At 26.4% G+C, this 15,585-nt stretch overlaps 5 protein-coding genes across 5 annotated transcripts; 3 read left to right on the plus strand and 2 right to left on the minus strand.

The window, feature by feature from the left end:
• Nucleotides 1-1,825: 1,825 nt before the first annotated feature.
• Nucleotides 1,826-3,449, minus strand: DICPUDRAFT_97675 (uncharacterized protein). Its single transcript, XM_003287298.1, has 4 exons — nucleotides 3,332-3,449; nucleotides 2,804-3,003; nucleotides 2,349-2,702; nucleotides 1,826-2,266 (listed from the first exon to the last, which is right to left on the minus strand). The coding sequence occupies exons 1-4, from the start codon at nucleotides 3,414-3,416 to the stop codon at nucleotides 2,060-2,062; spliced, it is 846 nt and encodes a 281-aa protein (XP_003287346.1). The 5' UTR covers nucleotides 3,417-3,449; the 3' UTR covers nucleotides 1,826-2,059.
• Nucleotides 3,450-4,338: 889 nt separating this feature from the next.
• DICPUDRAFT_97676 (uncharacterized protein) lies at nucleotides 4,339-9,432 on the plus strand (the record flags this gene model as incomplete). The annotated part of the gene is made up of 7 exons (XM_003287283.1): nucleotides 4,339-4,387; nucleotides 4,557-4,615; nucleotides 4,691-4,925; nucleotides 4,996-5,219; nucleotides 5,287-5,358; nucleotides 5,431-5,483; nucleotides 5,556-9,432. The coding sequence occupies 7 exons, from the start codon at nucleotides 4,339-4,341 to the stop codon at nucleotides 9,430-9,432; spliced, it is 4,569 nt and encodes a 1,522-aa protein (XP_003287331.1).
• A 328-nt stretch (nucleotides 9,433-9,760) lies between these two features.
• DICPUDRAFT_151442 (uncharacterized protein) lies at nucleotides 9,761-10,621 on the plus strand (the record flags this gene model as incomplete). Its single annotated transcript, XM_003287284.1, has 1 exon — nucleotides 9,761-10,621. The coding sequence occupies one exon, from the start codon at nucleotides 9,761-9,763 to the stop codon at nucleotides 10,619-10,621; it is 861 nt and encodes a 286-aa protein (XP_003287332.1).
• A 141-nt stretch (nucleotides 10,622-10,762) lies between these two features.
• DICPUDRAFT_22458 (uncharacterized protein) lies at nucleotides 10,763-11,194 on the minus strand (the record flags this gene model as incomplete). The annotated part of the gene is made up of 1 exon (XM_003287299.2): nucleotides 10,763-11,194. A coding segment is annotated over one exon (432 nt), but the record flags the coding sequence as incomplete, so codon positions are not given.
• A 1,585-nt stretch (nucleotides 11,195-12,779) lies between these two features.
• Nucleotides 12,780-15,463, plus strand: DICPUDRAFT_151444 (uncharacterized protein; the record flags this gene model as incomplete). The annotated part of the gene is made up of 4 exons (XM_003287285.1): nucleotides 12,780-12,926; nucleotides 13,811-14,310; nucleotides 14,436-14,582; nucleotides 14,662-15,463. The coding sequence occupies 4 exons, from the start codon at nucleotides 12,780-12,782 to the stop codon at nucleotides 15,461-15,463; spliced, it is 1,596 nt and encodes a 531-aa protein (XP_003287333.1).
• Between the last annotated feature and the right edge of the window lie 122 nt (nucleotides 15,464-15,585).

The raw sequence follows: 15,585 nt of genomic DNA on the forward strand, positions 1-15,585 counted from the left end.
GAAAGATTTAAATAAGCTTGACAATACTGGGTTTGTGATCCGACTACATGTTGACAAATTTCTAAAGATTTATTTAGCTCACCACTTTTATAATAATCGAAAGCTTTATTAACCATCTCTATTTCTACATACAATTGCTTTGGTAAACCAAATCTTTCTGCAATTTGAATGCACTCTGATCTTTTTGTGGTATTAATACCATATTTTTTTAAAAAGTCACCAGAAAGGGTGGTTTTGAACTGTGCCCTATTCTCTTTAACCAAGTTTCCAAGTTTTTCAATTTTGACTTCATTCTCTTTATAATAATTTCTTTTGCCACCATTTTCCTTACTGAGGTTCATTTTCATCTTTAATTTATCCATTGAATCATTAATTAAGCCATTGATTTCATCCATAATATTGCTTTTATTTTCTTGAGCAGATGGTAAACTTGATGCAGCCTCAATAAGTGATAACGATGATTTAAAGAAACTAATTGACATTGGATAATTTGATAACTTTGATAAGATTTTGCCATATTGCATGTATGGTAAATACCAAGATGGCTTGTAAATAATGGCTAAGAGGATATCACATTTGGCCTCTTCGAAAAGTGAAAACTTATCTTCTGGGAACTCTACATTGGTAATACCTTCATAACAACAGTATCTATTATATTGCTCCAATTTTGATATACCACAACTATAGTAGAGTTGACTTTTAATTGATTTGGAAATGTCTTCAAACCCTAATGCATGGGAAAATGACTTTCTTGCTTGTTCAAAACTTTTATTTTTCAATGAACTTTGACCTTTTTCTAGCAGTTGATTGGCCTCATTTTCATTTTTAAAACTACTATTAGCACCATCATCTTCATTTTCTTCATTGTTATTACCACTTTCGAAAGCACAATTCTTTGTTAATATTTCTTTAAATTGGGTAAAGTGTTCTGAGTTTAATTTAAAATCAAAGCTTTTAACTTTTTGTATTGAAAAATAAAAAAATATAAAATTAAAAAATTAAAAAAAAATAAAAAAATAATAAATATTTTGAAATTTTGGGTAAAAATGAAATATTATGCTTAACTATATTTACCTTTTTCATTTATTTCTTTTATTTTTTTAATTTTTTCATTTTGATTGGAATAATCATTATTGTTGAATTTTAATTTTAATAAAAGGTCACATAAAATTGAAATTGTAAATTTGCTACAATTACCCTTTTCTATTACCATTACCTCCTCCTTGTTGAAAGTGTTTCCTAATTGTTTCAAATTTTCTTTAATTAACGAACCACATTCTGATCCGTTCTTCCACTGACTATTATACTCTTTGCTCCATCTTTCTTTAAAAGTTGATTTTAAATCATTTAATACAACTGTATTTAAATAATTTTCTATTTTAAAATAATTAATGATATCCGTATTTGACATTGTTATTATGAAAATAATTAAAATATTAAAAACAATATTAAGATATGTATATAAATTAAAAACAATTTATAATAGTGAAAAAAAAAAAAAAAAATATAAAAAAAAATATTAAATAATTATTCATTGAGTAAATTAATATATAGGCAGTGGGGGTACTAATTTAAAATAAATAAATAAATTAAATATTATTTTGTAAAAAAAAAATAATATATAGGGGTTAGTGTGTGATTTTATGAAAAAACTTTCAAAAAAATATGATATATCATTTTGAACAATTTTCTTAATTTAATACTTTTTTTTGTAATTTATATATAAATGTTAGAGTGTGAGCCAGTGGGTGTATATTTTTTAATTACCATATAGGTAAATTACAAATAGATTTAATAAAATAATACTATATTGGTATTATAATTTGTGATAAATATAGATGAAATATTTTTTGTTTTTTTTTTAAAAAAAAAAAATTATTTTCTTTTATTTTATTTTATTAATATAGTAACATTGTTTTGATTTTATTAAATATATTGGTTGTGTGGGTGTAGTGCACTACTACTATTTTTTTTTTTTTTGATTGATTTTTATAAAAGGTTTTTCTAGAGATAAAATTGGGTTAACTTTTGATGTTGTTGATATGGATTAATATTAATTTTATTTGGCTTGGTTGAGTTCAGCACCAACTTTGAAACCTCTAACTTTTTGCCAGTTAATCTTAGAACGATTGATTGGAAGAGCACGTCTAAGAGCTTTGAAGGTGGTATCACCCATGGTTGAATAACTGGTATCAATTGAGGAATGGAGGTTAAGTTCAACTTTACCAATAGCTTTTAAGGCATTAACAGCAGTTGATTTGGCATCCTATAAAAAATAATCATAAATATCATTAATATACAAAATAATAAAAATATTTATGCCAAAGACTAAATAATTGTAAACTTACACCAGCAGCAGAAGTGCATGATTTTTGGGTAATGGTATTTAATTGAACATTACCATCTTCATAATAGTGAACATTAATTTGAATTTTACCGTTTGATGTAACATTTGAACCTGCAATGGTGCAAACCCAGGTGCTTCTCCAACGACCAGAGTAATAGTTGTTTGGATTGTATAAAGCAGCTGAAATGCAAATAGTGATTCTAGTACCTTCTGAGACTTTGTTACCATAAACAGCACAAACACCATTTGGATAGAATTCATTGCAATATTTAACAGCTTCTTCTTCAAAAGCAGATCTAATTGATTCGATATCTTGTTCGATTTCACCTGAAGCTGAACGTTCACCAGTAACAGCCTAAAAAAATTGGTATTATTATTTAAATTAGTATCATCATCGCCATCATCACAATATTACTTTTCATTATTTAACCTAAATTAAAAACCTCTGCTACTTACTTGTTTAATATGATCAAATGAAACAACTTGTTTATTCTTTGGGTCTAAATATTCGTTTGCACTAACTTCACCTTCTTTGGTAATTAAAGTTTGACCTTTTGAGGTGCTGACTGAAATCATTTGAGTAGTGTTATATTCTCTGAAAGTATCGGCAGCTGTAGCATTTAATAATGATTCATTTGGGAGAAGAGCACGAACATCTTTATTTTAAAGTTTTATATGATATTAATATTATAATTTATATATTATTTATTACTATTTTGAATCATCCATTAAAACTATTATTGCAAACACTTTTTTTTTTTTTTATCAATATTTTTTTTTTTTTTTTTTTTTTTTAATTTAAGTTTTTTTTTTTAGATCCAAGATTAATTTTAATCCAAACACACTAAAACATAAAAACTGATTATTATTTTTGCATATTATTGATTGTAATCTTTCATTTCTCTATAATATACTGATGCTTTTAATAATAATTGATAATCGTTTAAAAGTGATGATTGTTTGTGTGGTGGTGTGTGAACTTACCTGAAACGACTTCCATAAATTCACATGGTGGTGCATTTAATAAAAAGTTTGTGGCGATTTGAACTAATTCTTCTTTTGAGGCCATTTTTAAAATAAATAAAAAGTGTTATAAAAATACAAAAAAAAATACAAATATTATTATATTGAATTTATATATAATAAAAAAAATTAAAAAAAAATAAAAAAAAAAAAATAAAAAAAATTTTTAAAAAATTTTAAAAAAAAAAAAATTAAAAAAAATAAAATAAAAAAATAATTATTTTAAAAAAAAGCCATTTTTTTTATGATATTAATGGTCTGTGAAACACACATCATATAAGACAATTACTATGATTAATTAATTATCTTTTCTCTTTAAATATAAATAAAACAAAACAAACCATATACATATAATATATATATATATAATTTACGTTTTATATAATAAATGTTTTTTTTTTTTTATTTCTATTTTTATTTATTTTGTTATTTAGATTAATAGGGGTGTTTATTATTATAAATAATATAAATAGATATGAAAACTAGTTTATCATTTTATAAAGAGTCATTTGAAAATGAAACCTGCTTCTTTTAAAAAAATTATTGGAATATTACATTTTTGTTAATCAAAAAGTTAAAATTTTTTTTTTTTTTTTTTTTTTTTTTTTTTTTTTTTTTTAAAATGCATACCCACAGCAGCACAAAAGAACCAACACATTTTATGCAGCTATCAACAACCAAAATTTATTAATAGACCCTGATTGATTAATCAATAACTTAATTTTAAAATATCTAAAAATTTTTTTTTTTTTTTTATTTTTTTATAATTTTTTTTAAATTTTAAGTTTTTGGTTAACTATTTTTTTTTTTTTTCTTTTTATCAACAGATTTGTATATTTTTTTTGTATTGATATATTTAATACAAGATATATATTCTTTTTTTTTTTTTATTCAATTTTTTTATCTTATTTGTTTATAAAAATTTGTAAAAAAAAAAAAAAGGAAATAAAAGTGTAAATTAGAATAAAATGTCAACAGTGGTTTTTGCGTTAATCAACGACGGTGTCAGGGGTGAAGGTGTGATTTCCTGTTTAAATATTATTATAATAAAAATATTTAAAATTTTTTTTTTTTAAATATTTTTATTTTTATTTTTATTTTTATTTTTATTTTTATTTTTATTTTTATTTTTATTTTTTATATCATTAAACTAATTCCCAATTATTTAAATTACAATTTTTTACAGACGGTCCTCCAGGTGATGATGGTCATAAAGGTTCATATGGTGGTGGTAATGGTTCAAGAGTATGTTTTATTAGAATTTTTTTATTTTATATTTTATAAAGTTATTAATAAAATTATTGTTTCCTTTTTTTTTAGGGCCAAAGAGGCCAAGATGGTATAGTTGGTACCCACTCTGGTAGTATTGTAGCAAAACTAGCTACTGATAATTCAAATAGAATTTTTGTAGATTACAATTTGGCACCAACAGCACATAATCAACCAAGAAAAGGTGTTGAGGCATTACAATTAGGTAATCCAGAAACTCATTTATATTTATCATCAAGAGGTGGAGATGGTGGTCATGGTGGTAGAGGTGGAGATGGTGGTAATGGTATGTTTAATTTATAGATATTTTTTTTTTTTAATATTATATAATTTTATTAATAATTTTTTCATTATAGGCGGTGCAGGTTATGCAGGTCAAAATGCTACTAGATATTCATCAGGTACAAATGGTGGCCCAGGTGGTAATGGAGGTGCAGGTGGTGATGGTGGTTCAGGTGCTCATTCAGGTAATGGTGATAATATTACAATTCAATGTAACCAAGAAGACATGGATCTTTTAATGATTTTAGGTCAAGCAATTTCAAATACAGCACCAGGTGTTCCAGGTACGGGTGGTGATGTAAATATTATTTTTTTTTAAAAAAAAAGTAAAATTATCTCAAATATTAATTTTAATTCATTAATAGGGCGGTGATGGTGGTAATGGAGGACCTGGAGGTCCAGGTGGATCTTCTTATACATGGACAGAATCATACAGTGTAGGTTTTATAATTGGTATATTGTTATATTTATTTTTATTTTATATTGACATCAAACTCTTTTTATAACAGGTATCCGATGGTAGAGGTGGTTCAACAACACAATATCGTTCCTATACTAATCCGTATGTTTTATAGTTTTAATATCATGGAATTTTTTTATATCATTTTTAATATTAATATTTGTTTTAAAATAGTGGTGGAATTTCTGGTCCAAGTGGTTACCCAGGTGCAGATGGCACTAAAGGTATTAACGGTATATCGGGTGTTCCAGGTGTATATGGAATTCATTTAAATACACTAGATAGAGGTGTTGTGATTTATGAAGCACCATATGATTTACAAGTGGATAAAATCAGTTTTATAGATACAATTGGTTATAATATCATAGAACCAGACAGTGATGTTAGATTAATGGTCCTTCACACCAATGTTGGTGGTATGCCAACACCTTCACATCAAAATATTATGGCATATATTGCAGATAACAAATGGGTATATTGCGATCCAAGAAATAGAGTAGCAATGCAACGTTGGATTGTAGAAAAGACATCAGTTTATTTACCAAAAGAAATCTATTTCCATATTAGAGACTTTCAACAAGACATTTACAAATTACCAAGAAATCCCTTTATTGTTGGTGCAACTATGGATCATGAATGTTTAGTTGACCGTGTAAATCAAAATTTCAAAAGAGTATCAGCAACGAAATCGCCATTCCAAGTTGAATACCCAGTTCAATCATCTCTAATTAAAGGTTTAGATTGTGTCACTATGGGAGATGAAGCACCATTGGTTTATAGTATTTGGAACAAATCATTATTAAACATTGGGGAAAAGGCCAGTACATTACCAATTCCAGGAGCACCACCATCACCAGATCGTATATTATTCACAACTGTCCGTATAAATTTAAATACTCGTGGTGGTAATACAACAATCAACCCAGATGACATTATCATAAGAGATTTTAATGGAAAAGTATTTGAAAGACCAGAGTTGGGCCTCTATTCACATGTTCAACTAATTTCTCCAAATCAATTAAAGTTTGCATCAATTACAATGGCTTTCAACAACCCAGATATTAAACCATATACTCGTGTTTTAATCGAATCATCAATGTATTTGGGCCACGTTAAAGATATGATGAATGCTAAGGCCATCCAGTCAAGACCATTCGAGGTTCAGTTATCAGAAGGATATCTTTCAAATGTTTTCAATTGTGACATGTTATTGGTAGTAAACAATATGAGTGAGTACGACGAAATTACACAGTGGAAAATGTTGGCTTTTGAAATGGGTCTCAGTTTGAATATATGGAATAGTTCACTCTATAAAGGTTTTAATATGTCACATATTAAGGTTGATGGTAGAAGCCTCTTGCAAGATTTCAGATGTAAAACAATTGTATATTTAGATAGCAACTTTGTTAAAGATGAATTACTCTATCCAGCATCAGAATATATTCGAAGTAAAGAGTTTTTAAATGCAGCTTATCATCACGGTATCCATGTATTATTAGTCGGTAAAAGTTTCAACATTGAAAAAGAAATATTCCCAATCAATACTTTTGAAAAGGCTTCTCTTGTTTACTATAGAACTCATAAGAATTTATTAAGAGCATTAAAATATCAAATTCCATCAGGTAATGGGGGTAATCAAGTTATTCCACCATCAATGGCAGTAACCACTAATGGAGACATTTCATTAATGTCAATGGTCAATAAAAAAGAAAAATATGTAGTTCTATTTAGACAGCTTGGTCTTTTATCATTTTTCAAGACACCAAAATCACTTTTCCCAGAACAATCACTTCAATTGGATTCATTCTTTACACTTAGTGATTTTAATAACGACCCAATCCAATTTAATCTTAAAATTCACCATTTGGATATTGAATTAGAGTTCTCAAAAAGCAAAACCGATAAAAATGTTGGTGCAGAAACTTATGCGTTATTACACGAAGCATTAGGTCAAGTTAAACAACAATTTTCACTCCATAGTATTAATCCATCCATTGGTATTTCAACTGGTGCAGGTGAGCGTAGGAGTATGGGACCTGTTGCTATTAGCACCGAATCTAGTGGTACTTTTGGCGGCCACTTAGAAGCCAAATTTAAACCATCTGGTTCATATAAAAAGCTTTATTTCGAATTATCAATGGACCATAAGGTATTACATCAATGTGAATCATCAGATGGTAAACGTATTGGTAAACCATATAAAGTTTTAGATTTACGTAGATTTTCACTAACAAGAGGCAACCAATTTGGAACTGAAAAGCAAAGTTATTCCAGAGTTTTCCAATTAGTCACTCCAGATACAACTTGGTTCTTTAAAACTAAAAGTGAAGAGGATTATACTAATTGGTTAAGCCGTTTATCCCCAATGTCTGTCGAGTATATTTCAACTTATGCAGAACCAGCCTCTTTTGTTAAAGATCAAATTATTCTTAAAAAGGAAGATGCAAGAGGAATTCATTTATCACCACGTTCACCCATCGTTGAAGAAAAATATGTTCCAATTATTCAAGTCACAGGTAGATTTGTTGTTTCGAAACCAAAAGAAAAAGATCTCGTCAATTATGCTAATGCCATAGCAAGGAAATTAAAATCACGTTTCCCAAATCAAAGAAATATTGTTGTATATGACTATAAGCCAAAAGAAAAATCAGGTTGGAATAAGATGACTTTAGGTAATATCGAAATTCACCGTTCATTGGATCAAACAGAACCACATTTATCAAAATTAAATATTGAGTCTGATGTTATCATTCATAGTCCAAACTTAATTCAAACACCTTCAACACTTTATCATTTCTATAAAGTTTTCGACTTTAGAGCCAAGCTTAGCCTTTTAGATACAATGGTCTCCAAGTTAACATTAGATGATAAAAAGCCATCATACATCGAAACCCAAAGTAAAGTTGGTCTTTTATCACTATCCATCATTTCAGATTTAGCTGAAGAACAATTCCACTTTAGAAATGGATCAAATTGGAGGGATAAGCTTTCAATTGAAAAGATTAAACTCAATCTTTTAAAACTAAATATTTTAAAGAAATATCAATTTAAAACTTATGAAAGATATTTGGAGGCAGTCAAAGAGGAACAACTTTTAAGACCAGAGTGTATTTTATCAGATATCTTAATCGAAATTGGTGTTCACTTAAAGATTATTATCAAGCACTCAAAGAAAGGTTTTGCCGATACCATTTGCTTACGTAGAAGAACCAATGATGTCAACAGTGCTACACTTTCACTTTGGAACGATATCATTAAAGTTCATTTAATGGGATACCATCTTAAAGACAACGAAATTCGTTGTGACCCATCTAATATATATCGTGAAAGCTCCAAAGTTAGCAATGTCGAAAAAATGGTTAAAGAAATGGAAGAAACTAAATTAAATACTTGGACAGAGCATGTATTTTCACATTCAGGTTCATGGGGTTATTATTTAACAAAAGCAGATCCAGCCAAAAAGAAAAAAGAAAAACGTACAACTAAATCGGTATTGGTTATTTCAGCATACAGAAAGCCACCTTATTCAGTTTCAAGTCAAACAGATACAGAAATTTTATTACCATCAGTTATGAGTAAACAAGAATTCCTTTCAAACTATATCCCACCAACTATATCAGAGCCAATTGTCGAGGAAAGAACAATTTTTGGTGAAAACCAAAACATAAGAAGAGAATACATTTCTAAAGTGCAACAAGAAAAATTGGGTTGTTTACCAGAAAATGCATTTTCAACACAATTAGAAATTATTGGTGACTATTCTGTACTTTTCCAAGGTGGTAACCAACCAGTACAACAAATTTTTGTTGAAGAAAATATTAATGATAATAATAATAATATGAACATTAATATAGAGCAGCCATTACAACAAGAAAAACAAATTATTTTAGAAAAAGGACCAATCCAACCTTCTATCCAATTAGCTGATCCATCAATGAAAATTCCAATATCACATTCAAATAAAAATATTATTGTATCATTAGAAAAAGATGATTCATATTATGAAGATAGTGTCAGTGGTGCATCTTCAGAACATTATAGTGATTATTAATAAAAGTAAAACCAGGTTTAATCATTTAAAATTTTAAATGTGTAATTAAGTTCATTAAAAAAAAAATTATAATTAAAGTGTTAAATTATATTTATGTGAACAATTTAAATATTTGACTGGGGTAGACACTGTCACCCAATTTTTATTTAACCCCACCATTAAAATTTTTAAGTCGCCTTACTTTTTTTTTAAATTATTTAATTTTTAATTTTTTTTTTTTTTTTCTATTTATAGCACCCAAAATTATATTGATTCAAATTTTTTCATTTTTATTTTATTAATACAAAAAAAAAAAAAGTGATATAAAAGAAATAATAAAATAATTAATATGAATATAATAAATACACAAAATCAAGCTAATGTCAAACAATGTTGTTTAATAGGCTGTCCAAAAGCAGCATTCCCAGGCTATAACTTTTGCAATATTGTCCATCAAGAAGAATTTGAAGAAATTAAATGTAAACTATGGTCATGTTATAGCTTGCCAATAGAAGGTACCAATTTTTGTAGTGAAGGTCATCGTTTTGAATATGAAAATAAATTATATTTATCAGAAGCAAACACAAGAGAAAGAATAGAAATTGAAACTTTATTTAATGCAAAGTGGAAACATTCATTTCCCAAAGTTAATAAAATATTCAAGATTTTAGAAGTAAAACCAGTTAATGATGTTCTTTTTAGATTTATAAAAAAAAGAGATAATTTAGAAATGTTAGGAAATTACCATTCTAAAAAGAATCATTGTGGCAAATTAATGTCGCCAGGTAACCAACAAAGAAGATTCCATGGCACAAAAATTAACTGTTCACTAGGTATCAAAAATAATATTGTTTGCAATTCTCCAGATTGCTCTGTTTGTAGAATCATTACCGAGTCTTTCAAGTTACCCTCACAATCAAATTTAAAACATTACCAAAGATTTGGTGCCGGTATCTATTTTTCAGGTATTTCATCCATTGCCAATAAATTTTGTTCATCGTTAAACTCAAATCCATACAAGTATATGTTTGTTTGTGATGTTTTAATAGGCACTGGGGAGAGATTATCAAATAGGAAAACAGGATTTACCGAACCATCTTTTGGATATGACTCAGTTCTTGGTGAAATAGGTACAAAGCTTGGTTTTGATGAACTAATTATATATTCAGTTGATCAGGTTGTACCAGCCTATTTAATTATTTATGAATAATTATAATCATATATTTAAATTTTTTAATATTTTAAAAATATAAAATTATTATAAAATATAAAATAAAATAAAAAATATTGTTATTAAATTTAAAAAAATAAAAAAAACTAAATAGAATTTTATTTATAATATGGTTTCGGGTTACAATGAATCTCTTACTTTCATTAAGATTACACCCAATCTATTTTGCCCGTTATTGTTAATTCCTATGCCCCAATAATCATCAAAGGGACTATTTTCGATCAACTCTGAACCTTTTGTTTTAAAGAGTAAGTTTTGTAATTTTGAATTTTGTTCAAACTTAGCTCGTATAGCCTTTTCCATAATTTCTTCTTTAATATCGTGCCAATCTTTTCTAATAAAATGCTTGTGGCCTTTAAAGTTACCGAATTTAAAAGCTTCTCTTGGGTTTGGCAAATGACGCACTTGTTCCATTATAGCTTTGTTTGGTGAAAATTTTTGGGCTTGATAATAGTGTTCTGATGTTTTCCAATACAATCCATCAAGATTGAAACATGCTTCATAAAAATTGGTAAATTCGTAATATGGATCGCCATTGTTAAAGAATTTGATTTTATTTATTTTGTTTATTGGAATACTGATTTCTTTTATTTTGTTTATTGGAATACTGATTTCTTTTTTTGTTTCTAAGGTGGAATAAATATCTCTTAAAAAACTTTCGTGGGTTCTAAATTCTATATTAAATTGTTTTCTATTGTTTTCTTGATTTAGATTTTCTAAAACATACACTGTTTTTTTATAATGATATAGTCTATTATCCATTTCATTACACAAAATAAAAGAAACATTTTCATTTATATTGTCAAATAGTTGCAAAGAGTCTATGTTAGATACAATGATTATATTATATTCAGATTTTAAGTTATTATAAACATCAAAATCTTTTCCCGATAATGGTGAAGTTTTTATCCAAACAAAGTTTTGCAATTTATTTTTTTCCTTATATGATATCGAATCTGTAATATTTGTTTGAAATAATTTGGTAATAAAATTGTATATGCTTGAAGGAACTGAATGAATCTGATCATATATAATATATATAAAATTATTTTTTGGATCGTCATTATTATTAATATTATTATTATTTTTTTCTTGTTTTTTTAAAATTTTAAAATTATTAAAACAAGTTTTTGAACAATAATCATATTGATAATTCTTTTTTTTGTTACAATTGGGGTTTCCACATTTATATATATTTTTTTTATTATTATACATTTTATTATATCTAAAAAAAATAATAAAAAAAAATAAAAAAATAAAAAATTGGATTTATAAAAAAAAAAAAAAAATACTTATGCGCAAGTATATTTAAGTATTAAATATACTTATACTTTTTTTTTTTTTTCGAAATACTTGATCCCAATCTTTTTGTAAATTTTTTAAGTTTAAAAAAAATATACTTAATAAAAAATATAAATTGTGATTATTTTTAAAATATTTTTAAATTTTTACACCAACTAAAATTATTATTATTTTTTACATTAATATCTGTTTCTAAAAATTTAAAATGTTTTTATATGTGGTATTAATTATTCTTATAGTTATAATTTCTTCAAAATTTTTCAATATACAATTTTGGCAAAATTCAATTAAATTTTGCCTTAAAAATGTTTTTGGTGAATCAGTTACATATAAAAAAGGTCCTGAAAATAGGAAGAATACTATAAAACCACTAGTTTCCCCACTTACCCGAAATGATGTGTTCAATAGCATCAAAACCCAATTTCAAAAAAAGTGGAAACATCAAGATAATAAACCAGTTCCCAAAGAAATAACAATTCTAGAGATAAATATACCTCGTAGTATCAAAGAAAAATATGAATATAAAAAAAAACAACTTGAAAAAAAAGGTTACTTTTCATCAAAATACAATCATCGTGGACAATTAATGACCCCTGGTAATGAAAACAGAAGATTTCATGGGACTAGAATCAACTGCTTTTTAGGTATAAACGGAGTTTATTCCACCTGTAACTCCACGATTTGCTATGTTTGCCGAATTATAAACGAATCCTATAAGCTGCCTACCCCTACAAACAGTCCATACCAATTATTTGGTGCTGGGATATACCTATCCAGTGCCTCTTCCAAGAGCAATGACTACTGTGGTTCATTTAACACCAATCCCTACAAATACATGTTCCTTAATAATGTTTTAGTTGGGGAAGTTGAAAAACTTTCAATCAGTTCATCAAGTATATTAAGTCCATCACCTGGTTACGACTCTATAATTGCTGAAACAGGTTTAAAGCATGATGAATTAGTTGTTTACTCGACCGACCAAGTCATTCCAAAATATTTAATTATTTATAAATAAAAATTTTAAATACTATTTATATTTTATTATTATAACAAAAAAGTTATAAATGTAATAATTAAAATTTTTATAATAAATAAAGATAATTTAATAAACTTTATTATTTTATTAAAAAACTTTAAAATTTATTTCTTTTTTTTTTTTTGTAGTGTTGTATATTTTGTAATTTGATGATTTTAATTTTTGATAATATTTAACCACCCACTAACAAAACCAAATGCTAAAGATTACACTATGATTGGCTTATGCTTGATTACTTGAACTTGATCTTTATTATACTTCCTTATGACCGAAATATAATGTAAAATCAATTGTTCATTTTTGGTAATTTATAAATAAACAACAGTGTGTGGGTTGAAAGAATGATTCATAATTAAATAAATCCTATAACTATATTTAGATATCTATAAAAAAAGATACATTACTTATTTGTAAATTAAAAAAAAAAAAAAAAAACAGTTATTTTTTTTATTTTTTTTGAATTTTATTTTATTTTATTTTTATTTTTATTTTTAATTTTTAATTTTTATTTTTTTTTTAAAAAATTTTTCATTTTGTAAAACTATTTATTTTAATAAACCCTAAACAATAATATTTATTTTTCTTTTATTTATTTATTTATATTTATTTTTGTTTTTGTTTTTTTAAAACCCTCCAAAAGCCACATCATTAAAAATAAAATTTTGTTTTATTTTTTTTTTTTTCCAAATAATTTTTAAAAAAAAAAAAAAAAAAAAAAATTTTTTATGTGTAATAATATATAAACACCTCCCCATATACCTAATAAATAGCAATACTTCTCTAAAAATAATAATAAAATAGCATATCTATTATTACTATTATATTTTTAGAGAATGAGTGATGATTTAAAAGCCAATGATCATCAAAAACAACAGGTACAAAGAGAACAACAAGAGAAAGAAATAACAGTTGATATAGAAAGTAACTCAAACTCTGAAACCAATATAAATAGAAATACGGCAATACATAAATCTAAAGATAAACCACATCACCATCACCACAATCACCACCATCATCATCCCCCCAAACAAACATCAACCTCAACCACAAATAATAAAAATGAAAATAAAGAAAATGTAATTGAACATAAAACAATTAAAGAGGATAATAGTGATAAAGAAAATAAAAAATCTTCCTCCTCTTCAAATGACAAAAAAGAAACCAACACCAACAACAAAGATAATAAAGATAATAATAGCAATGCCAATAAAACCAATAACGAACAAAATAGTACCCCAAACACAACTACAACATTGACCCAAAAAGAAGAATTGGAAATGGAGGAAAAGCTATTTAGAAACCAATTATCAGAATTTTACAGTGTAAATGGGTATGGCCCTACTATATTACAAATACATTATATTACCACTCTTTTAAATTTACTAACTATATTTTTTTCGTTATCATTTTTAGATTATTTATAAACTTTAAAAAAAAATCATTAAATACATTTAGTTTTTTCAAATTCTACAATTTAGTTTCAGCACAGGGCGGTTATTTAAGAATGAAACAAGAGAATTGGAATGAACTTTGTTTAGTTTTTGAAGTTAAGTCATCTGAATTAAAGAAAAGATATTTAGATTATTTAGTCGATTTTGAAAAGTAAGGGTTACATTGATTTGTTTAAATGTTTATAATTAACTATTTTTATATATATGATATTAATTAACTATTTCTCTAGGGTATTTTTAAAAAACTCATCATTAGAAGAATATTTAGGGTCAATTAAAGAAAGCAGTAATTTTGGGTCATCATCAATTGTAAATAGTAATAGCAATAGCTATAATGAAAAGAATGATGAACCTAAACTAGGTGACGTTTTAGCTGTGACAACAAGATTAAAAAGAAAAGATATATTACAGGGTCAAACACCACCTCCTTCGACTGAACCAACAAGGGTGCATGGAATTTTTTATGATAAAGATTTAGATTATAATAAAACACTTTGCATATTTTCGAAAAAGGCATTTATAGAGACACTAAAAAAAAGGGCATATAGAGATCATTTCAACGAAGATCAAACATCAGATGACTCTGCTAGCAGTGACTCAAGAGTTGTAAAGAAATTAAAAACAACTGCAACTAGAAAAATCAATGATACTTCAAGTTCAAGTGCCTCAACCTCCCCAGTATTAGAAGAAACCTCATTATTACAGCCTCATAAAAAGAAATCCTCAACCACAACCTCACCATTAATCACCACTCCAACACCAACCACTCCCCCACCTGTATCAAAAGATTTAACACCTAGAATGAAAAAAGAAATAGAAACACCAATACCACATGCAGCACAATCACCACCTACACCACAAAAAGAACAACATAAAGATAAAGAATATAAAGAAAGGAAAGACCACCATAAAGAAACTACCATTACTGTCAAAAAAGAGATTGAAATGAAAGATATCAAAGAAATAGCATCGAAAACTAAAACTCATTCAATTAATAAAAGAAAAAACATCAAGGGGAAAATTAAAAACTAAAAAGAACACCACGAAAAGGTTAAAAAAGAGAGAGACACTATTGGGAATGAAACCATTGAAGAATCAACCCATGGACCATCAAAAAGGTCAACCATTGGTAATACTGCAAATAATATAATAAC

Source organism: Dictyostelium purpureum (assembly GCF_000190715.1).
Source record: "Dictyostelium purpureum unplaced genomic scaffold DICPUscaffold_96, whole genome shotgun sequence".
In the NCBI taxonomy this organism is placed as follows: domain Eukaryota; phylum Evosea; class Eumycetozoa; order Dictyosteliales; family Dictyosteliaceae; genus Dictyostelium; species Dictyostelium purpureum.